The sequence below is a fragment of the Choloepus didactylus genome, chromosome 15, assembly GCF_015220235.1.
Source record: "Choloepus didactylus isolate mChoDid1 chromosome 15, mChoDid1.pri, whole genome shotgun sequence".
Taxonomy (NCBI): Eukaryota; Metazoa; Chordata; class Mammalia; order Pilosa; family Megalonychidae; genus Choloepus; species Choloepus didactylus.
In genome coordinates this window covers 37,460,277-37,481,422 of record NC_051321.1, presented here as the reverse complement: position 1 = coordinate 37,481,422, position 21,146 = coordinate 37,460,277, and the positions used below count along the sequence as shown (strand labels likewise).

The following is a 21,146-nucleotide window of genomic DNA, read 5'->3' as shown; positions in this document are numbered from 1 at the left end:
AAGAGAATAGCAGATGAGGGCATGTCCTGCTCTCCTTCCATCCTCACAGACAAACATGGAGGTCTGGTTCTAGACTCCGTGGGTGTGAGCGGGAGCAGGTGACAACATCTCTTGGCCTCAGCTTTCTTAACTGAAAAACACAGGGGTTGGAGAGATGACCCCTATGGCCCTTGCAAGCTGGACCTGGATGATCTGGGTGGGGGCTTCTCCACTCATGCCCGTGTCCCCCCACATTGCAGGGGAGGCAGGCATGGCTGGGGTTGCCACGGAAACTGTGGCCAGGAGCAGTCACATAATTTCTGGGACCTGGTGCAGATTGAAAATACAGGACCCCTTGTTTGAAAATTATTAAGAATTTCAAGGAGGCAGCAGCCGAGCGTTAAGCCAATTAAACCCTTCAGATCACGGGGCCCTGTGTGGCCAGGAAGCTCAGTGGCCTCTGCTGTGTGTTCCCTACATTGTGGGAAAGGAGGGAATCTGGAGTAGGTCTGGGGTCCCCAGCAAGGCTGGAGGGTGGGGATGCCTTCAGGGGTGAAGAGAGCCTTTTCAGGGAAGTGTGGCTCAGTGGGGGCCACAACCCCTGACTCTTAAGCTAGCTTCCTTGCCTTGCTTTTGGAATAAGCATTGAAGACAGCCAAGCTGGACTGAGGGAAATGGTCTCTTTTGGGGGTCTAGACCACAGTGCTGTGAAAATGACAGAGTAAAAAACAAGGCTGGAGATATAAGCCTCCGATGGAACTCTCTGAGAACAGAGGAGAAGTCAGGACAGTTAAGAGAAGGAAGATCAAAGGAGGAGGAGCAGGAACTTGTGAGATGAGTCCTTTGGGGAGAAAACAGCCCTCAGCTGTGGAACAATGTACAGGAGTGGGGAAGAAGACAAAGTTGGTGATTGATGCATGGAGAACTGGGGATGGGTAAACAAAGGAGGCAACAAGGAGGCTCAGCCCTCAGCCAAGAGTGGTGGCTCCCGAGAGGGAGTTTCCACAGCAGACCAGGAAATCCCAGGATGCCAACACCACTGCCCCTTCCCTAGACGGAGCTGGGGAGTCTGGAGGTCATGTGAGTCCTAGAATACAGCAGCCAGTTTTACACTTGGGGTTCACCCTTCCCGTGATCTGGGGCCATTTTCTGGAGCAGCAGATTCCATCCTCTTACATCTAATCATGTGCTTGGTCCCTGGAGGCCTCTGAAGCCCAGCAAGAACTTGGAATGAGAAAACTAAAGTTATCCTTGAGAGACATTCAATATAGCAAAGAGACAGAAGCAAGTTCACCTTGAAGAAGCAGAATGGCTCCAAGGTCCATAAGGATTTTTTTTTTTTTTTTTTTTAAACAAAATTCACATTTTATTTAGATTGAAATAAACTGTACAAAATTGATTTTCTTCACCAAAAATAATAGCAATATTTTCTGTATTATTCCTAGATAAACCACAAAACACTTATTTTTGTAGGCTTTCCAGGTTCTGCTGATAATCAAGATGAGGCAGTAGACATAGTCATGGAAATAGATAGAAGAAATCAGACAAATCAGTGGTCAGTATCCATGGCCTCTGATTCTATCTTGACCATGAAACAGAAATGTTCAACACATACCTGCTAAACAGCTTATGAAAGCATGGGCTCAATAAAGGAATGTAAACAGCAATAACCAGATGTAGAAAAAGGCATTCGAACTGTAACTTGTTCCTTTAGGTTCATTTGATAAAGACAAAATCTACGCTGAAATCCTTGCTTGGCGAGCTCAGTTTCTCTCACTCTCTGGTAATTCCCTTAACTGTCCAACATAAATTTTAACAACATACTTTAAAGTCTTTCTAGTTAAAGGTCAATAGTGAACCTCATTGTAACACTTTACAAAATGCATTCCTTCCTTCCATACCTCGTCAAAATTTATTTCTTCAAAGTACTGATAACTGGACTGGTAACTTGACAATTGGAGCCACAGTGATGATTAATGTCGTGTCTAAAATGACTTAACTAAAATAATTCCAGAGTGCCACTAATGGAGAGCACACAGAAATGAAACGTGGCACTTTCAATGCTACCTTCTGCAAGAACAGACAGGTCTTCAAAGCATGAGAGTTCAAATGGGGGCCCTTTAAATAGGTAGATTATTAATAACAAATGTATTCAATGGGAGACCTATAGGCAAAGATAGTCAGTGATTAAGCAGCCTACATACACCTCACAGCTCTTCCTCCAAATATAAGAGAAAACCTATTTTAAAAGTCTCAAGTATTTTCAATGGTTTCTGAATTACCTGTGGGAAGCTCTGACTTAGTTGTATAGAGTTTGATATATGTGTCCACCATCAAATCCAGATCATGTTTTATATCAAAATTTATGTTAAGCAAAGCCAAGTTACTTGACCTTTGGTCTGTCAAAGTGTTCCTCAGGTATGCTTTGAGACGCTTTCGTCCATTTTCATAGCGTTCATTCTCAACCTTCATCACAGGAAGAATGCATAAGACCTTCAACAAAGCATAAACATTAGGAAAAAACTTGATGTCAGGCAGATGGAGGGCTTCATAAATGGTGGATGGAAGCTCTATATCTTTCCCTCTGTGTTTCCACTTGATTCTCCAACAATGAAGCTCGGCTGAGAGTGTGTCAGGATTGGGTAAGTCACTTCTGTACATGTCAGCATGGTGTTCCTCCGACGTATTGAATTTGAGCTGTCCCATGACAGAGGGTACCAGAGATAAGCATTTAAGAGCTTTGAGGTGCTGTTCTGAGAATATATCTTTAAGTTCCTGAATAATGTGCTCCACTGTTGGAACACTTAGGGTTTCTTTATAGTAACTCTCAGAGGTTAACTGAGACTCCAGGTTACCTTGCTGAGCTCTGCGGAATTTGCCAGGGAGTTTCATGTGAATATCAAGTTTGGTTGCCAAATTTGTGGCTTCCTCAAACCAAAATTCATGATAAACTTCAATGTTTTCCATCACTTCATTTAGTGAATGTAGCACTGCAGTCAAGCTGCTGGCTGCAAAGAAGACATCAGAGGTTTGCCCCTGGAGATTTTTCCCAAAGGCTCTTGTAAAAGATAGGACATTCTTAAGAACAACAATGGTAACAATGAAATCAAAATCTGTTACTGCACTACAGAGTACAAATGCTCGGCCAGCTATGCAGTTATTCCATCTAATATTTGTGTCACTATTTATACCATCTAAACATAAAACAAGTGCTTGCAGGAGTTCCACTAAAATTTCAAAAGCATCATGCCTTCCTGTCCATTGAGAATGGCAAATTTCCTTCAGTTCATTACCCCTTTCTTCATTACTCTGAAAAAGGACTGAAATTACACGGTCAAGTTCTAAAAGTAGTTGTGGTGATCGATGGAAAAAAGCAGAAACTTCCTCAATCGTTCCCAATGCAACAGATACTCCCGTAACAGGCACCGATTTTGCTAACCACATATTTAAGGCACAGGAAGAGCAGAGTGTATAGATAGCTTGGGGATATTTCTCTACAAGTCTCGAAGCAACAACTTTCATCTTGGAAGAAAATCCACTGGACACAATGTAAGCCTGTCCACGACAGTACTCCATATTCAGCCCCCACTTCTCAGTTATTGTAGTGTGAAATTTCACAGCCAAAATTTCTGCATCAGCTTCATAAGGCAGGAAGCCCACAAATTCCTCTCTCAGGTTATGTGATTCATCCACAAACCTCACCAACACTGGCAGGTGCTCTTCCCCTGCTATGTCCACCACATCATCAGTGATAATGGAAAAGAAGTGTGAGTCTCTCACTTCCCTGAGAGTTTCCTCCCGAATGCAGCTCTCACATATCTCTAGCATCTGTTTCTGCTGTGTTTTCGAACAGAACAACGTGTTAACTGCTGTTGTCTCAAAGCGCTTTCTCAGAACCTCTTCACCAGAATTTATTCGGCACTCCAGCAATGCTTGAAAGTTATCAGGCGTAAAGAGACCTTCTGGGAGTTCATCAGCCTCATGCCCATCCAAAGGTATGTTTTGTTTTCCCATAAGAATCAAAATTTCAAATAAAGATTTTAGGTATTCTTTGTTTTCCTTTTCTTCAAGGGTTAAAGGTAAAATATCTTCATCCTGTTCTTCACCCCCTTCTTCTATATTTGGGTTCTGAGCACTGCTGTTGTTTGTTTCTTTATGTTTTTGTTCCTGTTCAGAAGTTTCATCAATTTTTTTCTGTTTCAATGTCCTGATTTCATCTTCACTCAATTCTTTTATTCGTTTTCTGTGTCTACTATGTGGATTGTTCAAATGACTGGTAAGATCAAATATTGTTGGTATAGCATTATCTCGAAGAACTGTCCTATAAGGACTCTCCCAATGACTTCACAAGTATCTGCTTCAATTAATTTTGAGAAATAAAATAACCCAATCATTCTTTAGTTTTCTGATGCCTCTGCAAAATGTATAGTTCTACAGATCATAGAGGTCTCAAAGTGTTTGGCACATAACCGATAATGTTTATTTAGCTGATCAGGTGTTTTATCTTCTAAGTCTGCTCTCCTACAATTCTCCACCCACTTCTGGCATCTGGCCGGGTCCCGCGGAAACCTGAAGAAGGCCAGGTCGGACTGCGTGCTCTTCCGCGTGCAGTTGGGGGCAGCGCAGAAGTTCGGCATCGTCGCCCACCCGCCGGCCGGCCCAGTCCTCCCCTCCCCGCCTCCTCAGGGCAGCCCGCCAGCCCGTCGGGGCCGGGGAGGGGAGCCAGGCCGGCCGGCCGGCTCGGCAAGGCCGACGCGCCTTCCATAAGGATTTAAGGGGGAACCTGACGGCATGTCATCACAAGTCCAGAGACAGAATGTGTCTGACAGAGAGGCACTGGCAGAGTCTCTCTGACTGCTGTCCTACAGAGACAGAGTCTTGGTTAAGAAATGGAGTCAAAGGTTTCCTTGGCAAGACTATATCTATAGTGAGCAAGAGCCTTGCAGCCCATTTAGTTCAGAGGCAGGATCTGGGGACACTCACAAGCCTTGAGTATCTGACATTACGCTAGACAGCAACCCTACACCAGCCTGGGTCCCTAACATACACCTCCTCTTGCCCTTCCTAACTGCATAAGAGAATCAGGCAAACTGTTTCCTGAGATCTGGATAAGATCAACACCAACATAAAAAGCCATTTGGGGAGGCGGGGCAAGATGGCAGACTGGTGAGCTGTATGTTTTAGTTACTCCTCCAGGAAAGTAGGTAAAAAGCCAGGAACTGCGTGGACTGGACACCACAGAGCAATCTGTCTTTGGGCATACTTCATACAACACTCATGAAAACGTGGAACTGCTGAGATCAGCGAAATCTGTAAGTTTTTGCGGCCAGGGGACCCGCGCCCCTCCCTGCCAGGCTCAGTCCCGGGGGAGGAGGGGCTGTCAGCTCCAGGAAGGAGAAGGGAGAATTGCAGTGGCTGCTCTCATCGGAAACTCATTCTACTGATTCAAACTCCAACCATAGATAGACTGAGGCCAGACACCAGAGACTCTGAGAGCAGCCAGCCCAGCAGAGAGGAGACGGGCATAGAAGGAAAACAACACGAGAAGCTCCAAAGTAAAAGCAGAGGATTTTTGGAGTTCTGGTGAACACAGAAAGGGGAAGGGCGGAGATCAGGCCTTGAGGCGCATATGCAAATCCCGAAGCAAGGCTGATCTCTCTGCCCAGGGCACCTTTCCTTAATGGCCCTGGTTGCTTTGTCTATTAGCATTTCAATAACCCATTAGATCTCTGAGGAGGGCCGTTTTTTTTTTTTTTTTTTTTTTTTTTTTTTTTTTTAAATCCTTTTTGCTTTTTCTAAAACAATTACTCTAAGAAGCTCAATACAGAAAGCTTCAAAGAATTGAAATTTGGGCACGTCAAGTCAAGAGCAGAAATAAGAGAGCTCTGAGACAAAAGGCAATAATCCAGTGGCTGAGAAAATTCACTAAACAACACAACTTCCCAAGAAAAGGGGGGTGTCCGCTCACAGCCACCATCCTGGTGGACAGGAAACACTCCTGCCCATCGCCAGCCCCATAGCCCAGAGCTGCCCCAGACAACCCAGTGTGACGGAAGTGCTTCAAATAACAGGCACACACCACAAAACTGGGCGTGGACATTAGCCTTCCCTGCAACCTCAGCTGAATGTCCCAGAGCTGGGAAGGGGGAGCAGTGTGAATTAACAGAGCCCCATTCAGCCATCATTTGAGCAGACTGGGAGCCTCCCAACACAGCCCAGCAGCCCAGAACTGCCCTGGGGGGACGGCACTCACCTGTGACATAGCACAGTCATCCCTCAACAGAGGACCCGGGGTGCACAGCCTGGAAGAGGGGCCCACTTGCAAGTCTCAGGAGCCATACGCCAATACCAAAGACTTGTGGGTCAGTGGCAGAGACAAACTGTGGCAGGACTGAACTGAAGGATTAGACTATTGCAGTAGCTTTAAAACTCTAGGATCATCAGGGAGATTTGATTGTTAGGGCCACCCCCCCTCCCCGACTGCCCAGAAACACGCCCCACATACAGGGCAGGCAACACCAACTACACACGCAAGCTTGGGACACCAATTGGGCCCCACAAGACTCACTCCCCCACTCACCAAAAAGGCTAAGCAGGGGAGATCTGGCTTGTGGAGAACAGGTGGCTCGTGGACGCCACCTGCTGGTTAGTTAGAGAAAGTGTACTCCACGAAGCTGTAGATCTGATAAATTAGAGATAAGGACTTCAACTGGTCTACAAACCCTAAAAGAACCCTATCAAGGACAGCAAATGCCACGAGGCCAAAAACAACAGAAAATTATAAAGCATATGAAAAAACCAGACGATATGGATAACCCAAGCCCAAGCACCCAAATCAAAAGACCAGAAGAGACACACCTAGAGCAGCTACTCAAAGAACTAAAGATGAACAATGAGACCCTAGTACGGGATATGAAGGAAATCAAGAAGACCCTAGAAGAGCATAAAGAAGACATTGCAAGACTAAATAAAAAAATGGATGATCTTATGGAAATTAAAGAAACTGTTGACCAAATTAAAAAGATTCTGGACACTCATAGTACAAGACTAGAGGAAGTTGAACAACGAATCAGTGACCTGGAAGATGACAGAATGGAAAATGAAAGCATAAAAGAAAGAATGGGGAAAAAAATTGAAAAACTCGAAATGGACCTCAGGGATATGATAGATAATATGAAGCGTCCGAATATAAGACTCATTGGTGTCCCAGAAGGGGAAGAAAAGGGTAAAGGTCTAGGAAGAGTATTCAAAGAAATTGTTGGGGAAAACTTCCCAAATCTTCTAAACAACATAAATACACAAATCATAAATGCTCAGCGAACTCCAAATAGAATAAATCCAAAAAAACCCACTCCGAGACATATACTGATCACACTGTCAAACATAGAAGAGAAGGAGCAAGTTCTGAAAGCAGCAAGAGAAAAGCAATTCACCACATACAAAGGAAACAGCATAAGACTAAGTAGTGACTACTCAGCAGCCACCATGGAGGCGAGAAGGCAATGGCACGATATATTTAAAATTCTGAGAGAGAGGAATTTCCAGCCAAGAATACTTTATCCAGCAAAGCTCTCCTTCAAATTTGAGGGAGAGCTTAAATTTTTCACAGACAAAGAAATGCTGAGAGAATTTGCTAACAAGAGACCTGCCCTACTGGAGATACTAAAGGGAGCCCTACAGACAGAGAAACAAAGACAGGACAGAGAGACTTGGAGAAAGGTTCAGTACTAAAGAGATTCGGTATGGGTACAATAAAGGATATTAATAGAGAGAGGGAAAAATATGGCAAACATAATCCAAAGGATAAGATGGCCGATTCAAGAAATGCCTTCACGGTTTTAACGTTGAATGTAAATGGATTAAACTCCCCAATTAAAAGATATAGATTCGCAGAATGGATCAAAAAAAAATGAACCATCAATATGTTGCATACAAGAGACTCATCTTAGACACAGGGACACAAAGAAATTGAAAGTGAAAGGATGGAAAAAAATATTTCATGCAAGCTACAGCCAAAAGAAAGCAGGTGTAGCAATATTAATCTCAGATAAATAGACTTCAAATGCAGGGATGTTTTGAGAGACAAAGAAGGCCACTACATACTAATAAAAGGGGCAATTCAGCAAGAAGAAATAACAATCATAAATGTCTATGCACCCAATCAAGGTGCCACAAAATACATGAGAGAAACATTGGCAAAACTAAAGGAAGCAATTGATGTTTCCACAATAATTGTGGGAGACTTCAACACATCACTCTCTCCTATAGATAGATCAACCAGACAGAAGACCAATAAGGAAATTGAAAACCTAAACAATCTGATAAATGAATTAGATTTAACAGACATCTACAGGACATTACATCCCAAATCACCAGGATACACATACTTTTCTAGTGCTCACGGAACTTTCTCCAGAATAGATCATATGCTGGGACATAAAACAAGCCTCAATAAATTTAAAAAGATTGAAATCATTCAAAGCACATTCTCTGACCACAATGGAATACAATTAGAAGTCAATAACCATCAGAGACTTAGAAAATTCACAAATACCTGGAGGTTAAACAACACACTCCTAAACAATCAGTGGGTTAAAGAAGAAATAGCAAGAGAAATTGCTAAATATATAGAGACGAATGAAAATGAGAACACAACATACCAAAACCTATGGGATGCAGCAAAAGCAGTGCTAAGGGGGAAATTTATAGCACTAAACGCATATATTAAAAAGGAAGAAAGAGCCAAAATCAAAGAACTAATGGATCAACTGAAGAAGCTAGAAAATGAACAGCAAACCAATCCTAAACCAAGTAGAAGAAAAGAAATAACAAGGATTAAAGCAGAAATAAATGACATAGAGAACAAAAAAACAATAGAAAGGATAAATATCACCAAAAGTTGGTTCTTTGAGAAGATCAACAAGATTGACAAGCCCCTAGCTAGACTGACAAAATCAAAAAGAGAGAAGACCCATATAAACAAAATAATGAATGAAAAGGTGACATAACTGCAGATCCTGAAGAAATTAAAAAATTATAAGAGGATATTATGAACAACTGTATGGCAACAAACTGGATAATGTAGAAGAAATGGACAATTTCCTGGAAACATATGAACAACCTAGACTGACCAGAGAAGAAATAGAAGACCTCAACCAACCCATCACAAGCAAAGAGATCCAATCAGTCATCAAAATCTTCCCACAAATAAATGCCCAGGGCCAGATGGCTTCACAGGGGAATTCTACCAAACTTTCCAGAAAGAAACTGACACCAATCTTACTCAAACTCTTTCAAAACATTGAAAAAAATGGAACACTACCTAACTCATTTTATGAAGCTAACATCAATCTAATACCAAAACCAGGCAAAGATGCTACAAAAAAGGAAAACTACCGGCCAATCTCCCTAATGAATATAGATGCAAAAATCCTCAACAAAATACTTGCAAATCGAATCCAAAGACACATTAAAAAAATCATACACCATGACCAAGTGGGGTTCATTCCAGGCATGCAAGGATGGTTCAACATCAGAAAAACAATCAATGTATTACAACACATTAAAAACTCGAAAGGGAAAAATCAATTGATCATCTCAATAGATGCTGAAAAAGCATTTGACAAAATCCAACATCCCTTTTTGATAAAAACACTTCAAAAGGTAGGAATTGAAGGAAACTTCCTCAACATGATAAAGAGCATATATGAAAAACCCACAGCCAGCATAGTACTCAATGGTGAGAGACTGAAAGCCTTCCCTCTAAGATCAGGAACAAGACAAGGATGCCCGCTGTCACCACTGTTATTCAACATTGTGCTGGAAGTGCTAGCCAGGGCAATCCGGCAAGACAAAGAAATAAAAGGCATCCAAATTGGAAAAGAAGAAGTAAAACTCTCATTGTTTGCAGATGATATGATCTTATATCTAGAAAACCCTGAGAAATCAACGATACACCTACTAGAGCTAATAAACAAATTTAGCAAAGTAGCGGGATACAAGATTAATGCACATAAGTCAGTAATGTTTCTATATGCTAGAAATGAACAAACTGAAGAGACACTCAAGAAAAAGATACCATTTTCAATAGCAACTAAAAAAATCAAGTACCTAGGAATCAACTTAACCAAAGATGTAAAAGACCTATACAAAGAAAACTACATAACTCTACTAAAAGAAATAGAAGGGGACCTTAAAAGATGGAAAAATATTCCATGTTCATGGATAGGAAGGCTAAATGTCATTAAGATGTCAATTCTACCCAAACTCATCTACAGATTCAATGCAATCCCAATCAAAATTCCAACAACCTACTTTGCAGACTTGGAAAAGCTAGTTATCAAATTTATTTGGAAAGGGAAGATGCCTCGAATTGCTAAAGACACTCTAAAAAAGAAAAACGAAGTGGGAGGACTTACACTCCCTGACTTTGAAGCTTATTATAAAGCCACAGTTGCCAAGACAGCATGGTACTGGCACAAAGATAGACATATAGATCAATGGAATCGAATTGAGAATTCAGAGATAGACCCTCAGATCTATGGCCGACTGATCTTTGATAAGGCCCCCAAAGTCACCGAACTGAGCCATAATGGTCTTTTCAACAAATGGGGCTGGGAGAGTTGGATATCCATATCCAAAAGAATGAAAGAGGACCCCTACCTCACCCCCTACACAAAAATTAACTCAAAATGGACCAAAGATCTCAATATAAAAGAAAGTACCATAAAACTCCTAGAAGATAATGTAGGAAAACATCTTCAAGACCTTGTATTAGGAGGCCACTTCCTAGACTTTACACCCAAAGCACAAGCAACAAAAGAGAAAATAGATAAATGGGAACTCCTCAAGCTTAGAAGTTTCTGCACCTCAAAGGAATTTCTCAAAAGGTAAAGAGGCAGCCAACTCAATGGGAAAAAATTTTTGGAAACCATGTATCTGACAAAAGACTGATATCTTGCATATACAAAGAAATCCTACAACTCAATGACAATAGTACAGACAGCCCAATTATAAAATGGGCAAAAGATATGAAAAGACAGTTCTCTGAAGAGGAAATACAAATGACCAAGAAACACATGAAAAAATGTTCAGCTTCACTAGCTATTAGAGAGATGCAAATTAAGACCACAATGAGATACCATCTAACACCGGTTAGAATGGCTGCCATTAAACAACAGGAAACTACAAATGCTGGAGGGGATGTGGAGAAATTGGAACTCTTATTCATTGTTGGTGGGACTGTATAATGGTTCAGCCACTCTGGAAGTCAGTCTGGCAGTTCCTTAGAAAACTAGATATAGAGCTACCATTCGATCCAGCGATTGCACTCCTCGGTATATACCCGGAAGATCGGAAAGCAGTGACACGAACAGATATCTGCACGCCAATGTTCATAGCAGCATTATTCACAATTGCCAAGAGATGGAAACAACCCAAATGTCCTTCAACAGATGAGTGGATAAATAAAATGTGGTATATACACACGATGGAATACTACGCGGCAGTAAGAAGGAACGATCTGGTGAAACATATGACAACATGGATGAACCTTGAAGACATAATGCTGAGCGAAATAAGCCAGGCACAAAAAGAGAAATATTATATGCTACCACTAATGTGAACTTTGAAAAATGTAAAACAAATGGTTTATAATGTAGAATGTAGGGGAACAAGCAGTAGAGAGCAATTAAGGAAGGGGGAACAATAATCCAGGAAGAACAGATAAGCTATTTAACGTTCTGGGGATGCCCAGAAATGACTATGGTCTGTTAATTTCTGATGGTTGTAGTAGGAACAAGTTCACTGAAATGTTGCTATATTATGTAACTTTCTTGGGGTAAAGTAGGAACATGTTGGAAGTTAAGCAGTTATCTTAGGTTAGTTGTCTTTTTCTTACTCCCTTGCTATGGTCTCTTTGAAATGCTCTTTTATTGTATGTTTGTTTTCTTTTTAACTTTTTTTTTCATACAGGTGATTTGAAAAAAGAAGGGAAAGTTAAAAAAAAAAAAAAAAAAAAAAAAAGAAAAAAGACAAACAAGGGGAAAAAAAAAAAAAAAAAAGATGTAGTGCCCCCTTGAGGAGCCTGTGGAGAATGCAGGGGTATTCGCCTACCCCACCTCCATGGTTGCTAACATGACCACAGACATAGGGGACTGGTGGTTTGATGGGTTGAGCCCTCTACCATAAGTTTTACCCTTGGGAAGACGGTTGCTGCAAAGGAGAGGCTAGGCCTCCCTGTATTTGTGCCTAAGAGTCTCCTCCTGAATGCCTCTTTGTTGCTCAGATGTGGCCCTCTCTCTCTGGCTAAGCCAACTTGAAAGGTGAAATCACTGCCCTCCCCCCTACGTGGGATCAGACACCCAGGGAAGTGAATCTCCCTGGCAACGTGGAATATGACTCCCAGGGAGGAATGTAGACCTGGCACCGTGGGACGGAGAACATCTTCTTGACCAAAAGGGGGATGTGAAAGGAAATGAAATAAGCTTCAGTGGCAGAGAGATTCCAAAAGGAGCCGAGAGGTCACTCTGGTGGGCACTCTTATGCACACTTTAGACAACCCTTTTTAGGTTCTAAAGAATTGGGGTAGCTGGTGGTGGATACCTGAAACTATCAAACTACAACCCAGAACCCATGAATCTCGAAGACAGTTGTATAAAAATGTAGCTTATGAGGGGTGACAATGGGATTGGGAAAGCCATAAGGACCAAACACCACTTTGTCTAGTTTATGGATGGATGTGTAGAAAAGTAGGGGAGGGAAACAGACAGACAAAGGTACCCAGTGTTCTTTTTTACTTCAATTGCTCTTTTTCACTCTAATTATTATTCTTGTTATTTTTGTGTGTGTGCTAATGAAGGTGCCAGGGATTGATTTAGGTGATGAATGTACAACTATGTAATGGTACTGTAAACAATCGAAAGTACAATTTGTTTTGTATGACTGCGTGGTATGTGAATATATCTCAATAAAATGATGATTTAAAAAAAAAAAAAAAAAAAAAAAGCCATTTGGGGGCAAGGGATGGAGGATATAGGATTGCTTCAAAATAGATTTTTAGAAAAAAAAATACAGCCCCCAAACCCACCCAGCAGTTTTAAAAAATATACACCACTGGGCACAGGGGCAGCAGGTGAGAGAGGGTAGATTATGTACCAATTCTTCCAATAATGGAAGAATTATTCCAAATCTATGCCTCACAGACTCCGCTGCAAAATCTTCATCCATGACCAGAAGACATTAAATGATGGACAAACTCATGTTGTCTCCCCCCTGCCCCCGACACTTCCTTGGTCCTTTATCCAGTGCCCCATCTAATGAGAAACAACACCTTCTGCTCCAGGACAGCACGAGGTGTCCTCCTCTGGCCAGAATTTGGACATTGGATCAGATCCACAAGCCCTTGGACATCTTAATAGCTGTGTTATTATCTAATTTCCTTCTTATCTCAACCCTAAGGGTTCCCAATCCATGTTTGCCCAGTCTACGTAGAGAGATAGAAATGGAGACTATTGCAGTATGAAGTAGTATCTGGAAATCTTTTCCTGCTCTCATGTCTCTACCCAGGAGAGAACAGAGTACACCTCGATGGTGTGTGCAATTCATGGAATCTGGTTTTTTTGACACTAAAAATTAAAAATAAAACAAACTAATTGAAATGTAGGCCCAATCATCTCTAGCTCTTCCCTTGGTAACTGCTCACCCAAACTATCTCAGACAGAGGAAAATCAGTTCAGTGAGCAAAAGCCATGTCAATTGCAAAGGCATATCTGGTATATTATAAAATCCATATTGTCACTTCAAGCACTTGTAAATGACTGTGTGCTTCTTGTTCTAGAATTCATTCCACTTTGTCTGATTCAAGGTTTCTCATTAACAGCATCATTGAGATTTTGGACCAGATAATTTTTTGTTGTGGATACTGCCCTGTGCAATGCAGGATGTTTAGCCTCCTTTCCAGTAGATGCCTGCTAGAGAACCACTGACCTAAATGATGCAGCTATGCTTTGAGGATGGAAAGGGGAGAACACTTCTATTGGGTTTATTAAAAAGCCAGAGAAAGCCATCCAGTATTTCAATTCCCCTAAAACATGCCATCATTTAATTTCTCTTGTTTATATTCTTTAACAGGTCCAGATTCCTTGATGTCAGTAATGAGAACAGTATGCTCCTTTGTAGAACCTGAGAATGAACCTAACTAGTAAATTCTCCAAAGAACAGATAAGATCAGTCATCTGTGAGGGAAACCCAAGAGCTCATTTGTAAATATGTGCCTGAAGCATTTGTTGTCAGTCCATTCTCCATTCCAGAGTTCTAGGAGGCAGGGCTGGAAGGTAGTTGTGGTTCAGTTGGTGGAAAACAAACCAGCTGTGTCATACCCCACTTGGAGAGAGTCTGTGTGAAGAGGACAGGGTTGTGCAGCACACAGGGTAAGACAGATACAAAGGCGATCACTGAAAGACCCTGTCCAAGCCTTGTCCGGGAGAGAGGGCACTCCAGATACGTGGACCCTGGTTTAGGGTTTTCTTGGCACAGCCATCCCCGGACTGGGTGAGAAAGAACGCCTTGAGTTTTCTTAGCTTGTGCCCCTGAAGACCATATTCACCAGATAAATTTCTGATAATGTGTCTCCTGTGCAGCTTGCTTACAAGGAAGAGCCCTGTCTGGCTGCTCTGAGCACTCCACCCTTTGGTGTGATAGAAAATGGCCCAGTTGAGTGGATTCTCAGCCAACATAATGTAGGTAGGAGTGGAAAGAGAATGGGAAATGAAACTGGGAAGCCTGTCTTATCTGTACCATTAGGTGCTGAGCTCCTGTTTGCCCTCCCACATCAGCCCCTGCCTCTGACCCAAGCTTATTAAAAGATGAATAGGGAGATGCCCAGAAACACATGCATTCAAGAGTTCCTCTACCCTCTGTGGTCTCCTGGGCAGTCCCCTGCTATGCTTACGACTCTGTGGGAAGGGGGTTGGACCCATAAACATGAGTAAGAAGAGAGACAGCAAACAACCACTTAAGATGGGTAGATTGAGGTATGGGTTGTTGTATTCACTTTTTATTCATTTGTTGTACTGACCAAGTGCCAAATTCTATTTTGGGCACTTCAGCCCAGGTTGTCTTGCTTGGTCTTCACCACAAACCTGTGAAAAAGACATCTCAAATTTCATGTGGCTGTTGAAGAAACCGAAGCTTAGAAAGGTTGAATGACTTCCTCAGGACTCATAGCTAGTAACTGGCAATTAGAATCCATCCTTTCTGGGATCCAATTAATTTCCTTCCAGATAAACCACAGCTGCCTTCCAGATGATCTCATCTGGATGCTGTCTAGATGTGTTCTCTGATCCCAGTGTTCAGAAATGGGCAGCTTTAAAGCAGGAAAGAAAGGGTTTGGAAATATCAGGAAAACTATTTGTCTCAAATAAGTTGATAAAATTCGATCCAGAATTATTCCCCAGGGTCATGGGATGAAAAAAAAAAAACAAAAAAAAAAACTAGCCTTAGAGGATGTAACAGCACCATACAGCATCAGAGCTGAGAGGGATTTGGGGAATTGTCTGGGTACAAACTCCTCATTTTATAATTGGGGACCCAGGGGAGATGAGGGCTTAGTCCAGGATGATGCTGAAGAAATGCAAAGAAAAGGTCATGTGTGAAAGCACTATCAAGAAAGGTTACAGGGCTTGGAGGTCAGTGGGTATGGATGGAGGTACAGAGAATGAGTCCGAGTTACGGTTGATGATGACACTATTGATCCAAACAGGAAAGAATGGAGAGAGAGCTAGTGGAGAAAAGGTAAAATGAAGTTTGTTTCTGAAGAACTGAGCTTGAAAAGTCAAGTAACTGGAAACTCCAATTTAAGCTTCCAAGATCTGAGAGGAGAAATCACATCCCATAATAATCCCATACTAATCAAATAAGTGAGAGGTCTTTAGTAGTGAAACTCAGAGCTCTGTAGTACTCAATAGTTTTATTAGCCACATAGAAGAAGGCAGAGAAGGGATGTTTGTCAGGCTGCTATCCACACAAAGCAAAATGCCTCAGATGTCAAAATCAATAGGCAAAATAGCCAAAATGGCTGGAAAGAACGGAAGCTAACGTGAAATTTATTGGGGTCAATGTAAAATCCATGTTTATTTTCAGAAAATCAATCGCATAGCTATAGAGTAAAAAGAATGACAACAATAATGCTACTAATAACTACCAGTTATTTTTAATCCAATAATTACTATATGGTAGGCTCACTATTGTCAATTGCTTTACAAAATCATTTAATTCTTAACAACAATCTCATGACAAAGACCCTGTTTTTATTGTTATCTTATAAGTGATGAAACTGGGACCAGGTAGATGAAGTAAACTTTCCTAAAGTCACACTATTAATTGATGGCAGAGGTAGTATTCAACTGAAAAATACCACGTTCTTTAACCGATAAACTAAAGACTAGGGAGACCTGACTTTGCCTCCACTTGTGTCAAAGACCTGGGGATTTTGCCTTTCCTATTTGTAAAAATAGTAGCTATACATCTTTTTGTGCCACCAAGAAAAATACACAAGCCCAAATGATGATTCAATTGGGAGATTTTTAAAAGTATAAAATTTCCTCTTCAAATCAGTTTCAGTAACTTGAAAAGAATATGTTCAATGTGATTCAGGACTGGTACATTTTGAAATGTTCACCTGAATGTCAGGAATTTTAATGATCATGGGAAACTTGAGTGTGGACGGATTGAGAATCCAGGTCTCAACTGGGATTATGATAACATCACTACCTTATAAAGTCCAGGGAAAATCATGCCTAAGAATCAACTGAAAAGTCCTGAAGAGTTTATGAACTACTAATAGAGTCACCTACTTCTTTTAGTGCCTCAGTGGGAGGAAAAAAGGGAGAACCTGTGCTCACACATCTCTGTGCTATAACTTAGCCTCTTCAATTTTTCCACAGCAAAAACTCTCAGGGCGATTATCCATTCCTGACTGTGTCCATCTGGAAACTTTCTCTCTCTCTTGCACTTTGGAAATCCCTTGTTTCCTTCCAATCCTGCCTGCCCTCCTTTCCTTGGTTGATTCTGCTTTCCCTCCCTTCCTGGTGACTCTGCCTCCAGTCTCTTTTCAGCCTTAGGATGTACCCCCTGGGTCAGTGTTATCCCTTCTAGGCCCCTTGATGGACACTCACTAGCTCTCAATTTTGGGGGTTAAGAATTTGAGCAAATTCTCATAAACTTTGATAAACCTAAGACTATGAACACAGCTCATCACTTTCAGCTGGTGCCAAATAGTTGCAGTTAGGCAACCTTCTGAATTGGTGTTAACCAGTCAGAACAGAGAATACGAATCACAGAGGTCAAGTACTTTGTCTATTCTTCGCCATCCCATCTAATTACAGAAAAGATTTAAGATGGTGCATCAAGTGAATTGTGTTTATAATTTTCTTTTAAAGGTTCCATGTTGACATTGCACATTTTACCAAAACAGGCAAATTCGGTAAAGACAACTGAATAAGCAAGTGGGAAAAAATGTTACTTCTCTCTAAGCAGATGAGTGTAGCATATGATTATCCACAATTTCAGTTTTCTATCCTATAATCTATGCTTGCATATCGCCTACCAAGAGCTCTGTGATCAAGCTGTACTTTGTCCCAAAGGGAGTGACCATAAAATAATTTAGTTTCTATTGCCTTTCTTTATTTACATTTCCATCTGGATTTCCTAAAAGAGGTTCTAATGCTTAGTATAGCTTAGGTTATAGAATACATCTGAAAAGGACATTTTTGTAACCTCTTACTCATTTGAAAGAAGCCCTGATAGACATTTCTTGTTAGTTTCTTTGGCATGTCATTCCTACCTTCCCTTTCCCTTCTCACTGCTGTGCCCCACATCCAGGCCTATAATCCCAGATGCTTGGGTTATGTATCCATCCCCTTACCTAGTACCCTTCCCTCCCGTTTCTCTCCTCCCCCAATCCATCCTGCAGACCTCCCTTAAACCTGCTGGCTTGGCATCTCTCAACAGTGCAAACCAATCTCCAAGTCCCTGAGGTTGAGCCCTCCCTGCCTTTTGTGATTTGGCCCCACCCTGTGCATTGCACCTAATCAAGACATTCTGGTCCCACATGCCCCATTCTACAGCCTCTGTTGGGCCAGACAATTCCCCTCATCATCCCACAAATGGACTGTACTCAAGTCCAGCTGCAAACCTCAGCTTCTTCTATTTCCTCCTTTCCAGCACATAACACTTTTCCTCTAACTCTCCAACTACTTTTATCTTACCTGCTTCTCAAAGTCTAGCTCTTAAAGTCTCTTGTCCATGAAACTGTCTCCAGTTATTCCAATTCTCTCCTTATAGTCATTTAGTCACTTACTGTCTTCCTTTAGTTCACCTGTCATGAGGTTATAGCAACTTGAGACCAAGGGTAAGAATGAGGTATGTTTTTGTATCCTCTCAGTGCTGATAATATTGTATGTGCTCAAGAACAAGCTATCGAAATGGCTGACACAGCCATTGCCTACCAATTCCAGTATCAAACTACCATTTATCAAGCACCTGCTAGGCATAAACCCCATATGCTAACTGTGAAGAGCTGCTCTCTGTCAATTCTAGACTCAATTTCTTTAAATTCTGTCTTGAAAGTTGTAATCCTCTAGCACATTTATTTGTAATAATCTTAATGTTACATGTGTCACACCAGCTCATGAAAAACTGGTGAAATTCCAATACATAGTTGGAATATAAAATACTCACCAAAAATTTAAAAATGCCAATCTCCAAAATCCATGATGATGTTACAATTAGACTAAAAGAAAAGCTTCAAAATCACAATTTGAGAAGTTTTCTTTTCCATAGCACAGAGGAATTTCTTGATTCTTGCTCTTTGGGCCACTTCTGGTTTATTCTTTCTAAGTGGCTTTTTATAGGTAACCATTACACCGACATAAGAGTGTTGGAAAAACAGATCTAATCCCCCCATTCCCTTGTGATATATACCCACAAAGTAACAGACAGACAGTAAAACAACAATGAATATGAATGATTAGCAGATATCCTTAAAATGAAATAGTAAAACACAATGAAATGGTTGAGGACTCAGTTTAGACAAACCCTTCTTTAGAAAAGTTTGTTGTATTTAGACTCTGAAAGCTGATCTTTGGTTGAATCTAAGCCCTCAATTTTTCTTTTTTATTATCTCTCCAGAGCTTTACACATTATTCTATCACTTGCAAAGCCAATGAGAGCCGGCCCTACATGTTTCTTTAAAAACCCAGTCCACTTCCCTGTGGTAATTGCCACTCACTTCCTTAGAACTAGCAAAGTATTCCAGGATCTCAGAATTTCTAAGATGTCATAGAGCATTTAAAAAAAAAAAAAAAAAAAGACAAGAAGAGAAGTATTGGATGGACAAAATCTTACCTCAACTTCTGACTGGCTGGGACAGTTATTTTATTAAGCTTGTCCATGCTTGTTGGTAATGGTAAGAGACGAATGACCGTCCAGTGGTAATGTCAGCAGTTCCTGGCCCTCCTGGGGAGTAGCATGGTAAGCGTTTGGACTCGAGAGTCCTGGTCACTTGAATCTGATTTCCGAGAGCGCAGGCTGCTGGCAAACACCCTTGCACCAGGGAGAAGTAAAACTTGCTGGAGCACATAGTCAAGTTTCAAGTTTCTACAGAATCATGTGATCTGGGTAGCCAGCCAGCTTGGCCGATTACTCCGCATTGTGTAAATTTTAATAGTGAAACCTATTGGGCTTGCAAATTTTATCCAGCTGCTTTCTTTTATTGCCGGATTTGTAATCAGGTCTGGACAGGCTTCTGGCTGGTCACTACTTCCTGTTTGTCCCATACACACGTAGTCCCTGTTTTCAGCAGGTGTCATTACATGCAGTCACTAGTAGCTTTCTGGCCTCAAGAAAAAACAGGTTAACCAATTCCATCTGAACATCTCTTTAGAAGTTTCTGTTCATTTGCATAAAGGCATCGATAAGTTTTTCCCACTGGTAGAACCGTTAAGTGACAATGACATTTTTTTGTACTGTTTCTTCCTCCAAAAAATATTTTTAAAAATAAGTATCAGAGTGGCAGTGATCCAGTGGTGATGGTTTCCTCAGAGAGTTGGGGGTCTCTCTTTTCCAGGAGATTTATCTAAAATGGAATGGGAAAATCTCTATGTAAGGTTATCTGGGGGTAGAGATGGGTGATGTGGAAAAGGGGAAATGATGTCCAGCCTAAGATGATGTGTGGCCTCTTTATCAGGCTGGTGGAAGCAGGAATTACCATGCCGATCACCAAATGTTTTCAGACAAAACCAGGACACCTTCAAAAGTCAGCCAATAACAAATGTAGCTGTCTCCCAACAATGTAACTCTGACACCAGGCCATTCTGAAGTCCCCCCTAAAAGCAGATGCCGCTCCCCTCCCTGCCTTTGCCCCCTTCTGCTTTCATCCACCGCTCACTTTCATCCCCTCACCAGAGCCAAGTACGTGAGTCCCCAGATGTGGGAGTGGTGAGGGGTGTTCTGAGCAGACAGGTGGGGTGAGGAGCGGGGTAGAGGGAACCGCATCTGCATGCAACCATCCACGTGTGTCTGCTTCCTTTCTGGAAGACGTTACAGTTCCTTCCATCTATTCTGAGTTCATTAAAAAATTTCTTTCTCCTGAAAACCCTTAACTGGTCCATCTTTTAGAGAGCAGAAGGCAGTTTAGCGTTGGGAAGGAAGAAAATGAGAGAGACTGTTCCTTTTCTATCCCCCGTAGCCAGTAGACGTGCCCAGCTCATCCTTGTGAGGTTAAGTGCATATTTCCCACATTTACTGTGGGAACCAGCCCTCTCCTGGGTCTGAAAAATATACAGAAGGGACAAATTAAAGGGCACACAGACAAATTAGAGGTCTCTCCTGATGCAGACCCAAAGTCTAGCTGAAGACAGAGGTAAGAGAAGGAGGAGGTGGCAGCGGCAGTGGCAGAGGTGGAAACGGTAGAGGCCCCCTCCTCCCCACCATGCCTGTTCTCTGCACAGATGGAGATTTATGTCTCCCCAGGTAAGCCTTGATTTTTCACATTCATGCCCTACCTCCAGATTTCAGGTTCAACCAGATGTTCAGAAGCGGACTCCTTAGAGCTATTAAAGGGTGGGGCCCTTCTGCTTGGCCAAGCCACCAAATTAGCCAGGTCAGCA

General features: G+C 41.7%; 2 protein-coding genes across 2 annotated transcripts in view; both read right to left on the bottom strand.

The window, feature by feature from the left end:
• BLNK (B cell linker) overlaps nucleotides 1–19,610 on the bottom strand; it is an 87,900-nt gene extending 68,290 nt beyond the window's left edge. Inside the window, exon 1 of the mRNA XM_037805171.1 lies at nucleotides 19,384–19,610. Coding sequence (XP_037661099.1) covers nucleotides 19,384–19,430 — 47 coding nt within the window. The 5' untranslated portion in view covers nucleotides 19,431–19,610. The remainder of the gene's footprint in view (nucleotides 1–19,383) is intronic.
• On the bottom strand, nucleotides 1,349–5,060 carry LOC119510804 (52 kDa repressor of the inhibitor of the protein kinase-like). The gene is made up of 2 exons (XM_037805168.1): nucleotides 4,407–5,060; nucleotides 1,349–4,311 (listed from the first exon to the last, which is right to left on the bottom strand). The coding sequence occupies exons 1-2, from the start codon at nucleotides 4,614–4,616 to the stop codon at nucleotides 2,233–2,235; spliced, it is 2,289 nt and encodes a 762-aa protein (XP_037661096.1). The 5' UTR covers nucleotides 4,617–5,060; the 3' UTR covers nucleotides 1,349–2,232.
• Nucleotides 19,611–21,146: the final 1,536 nt, after the last annotated feature.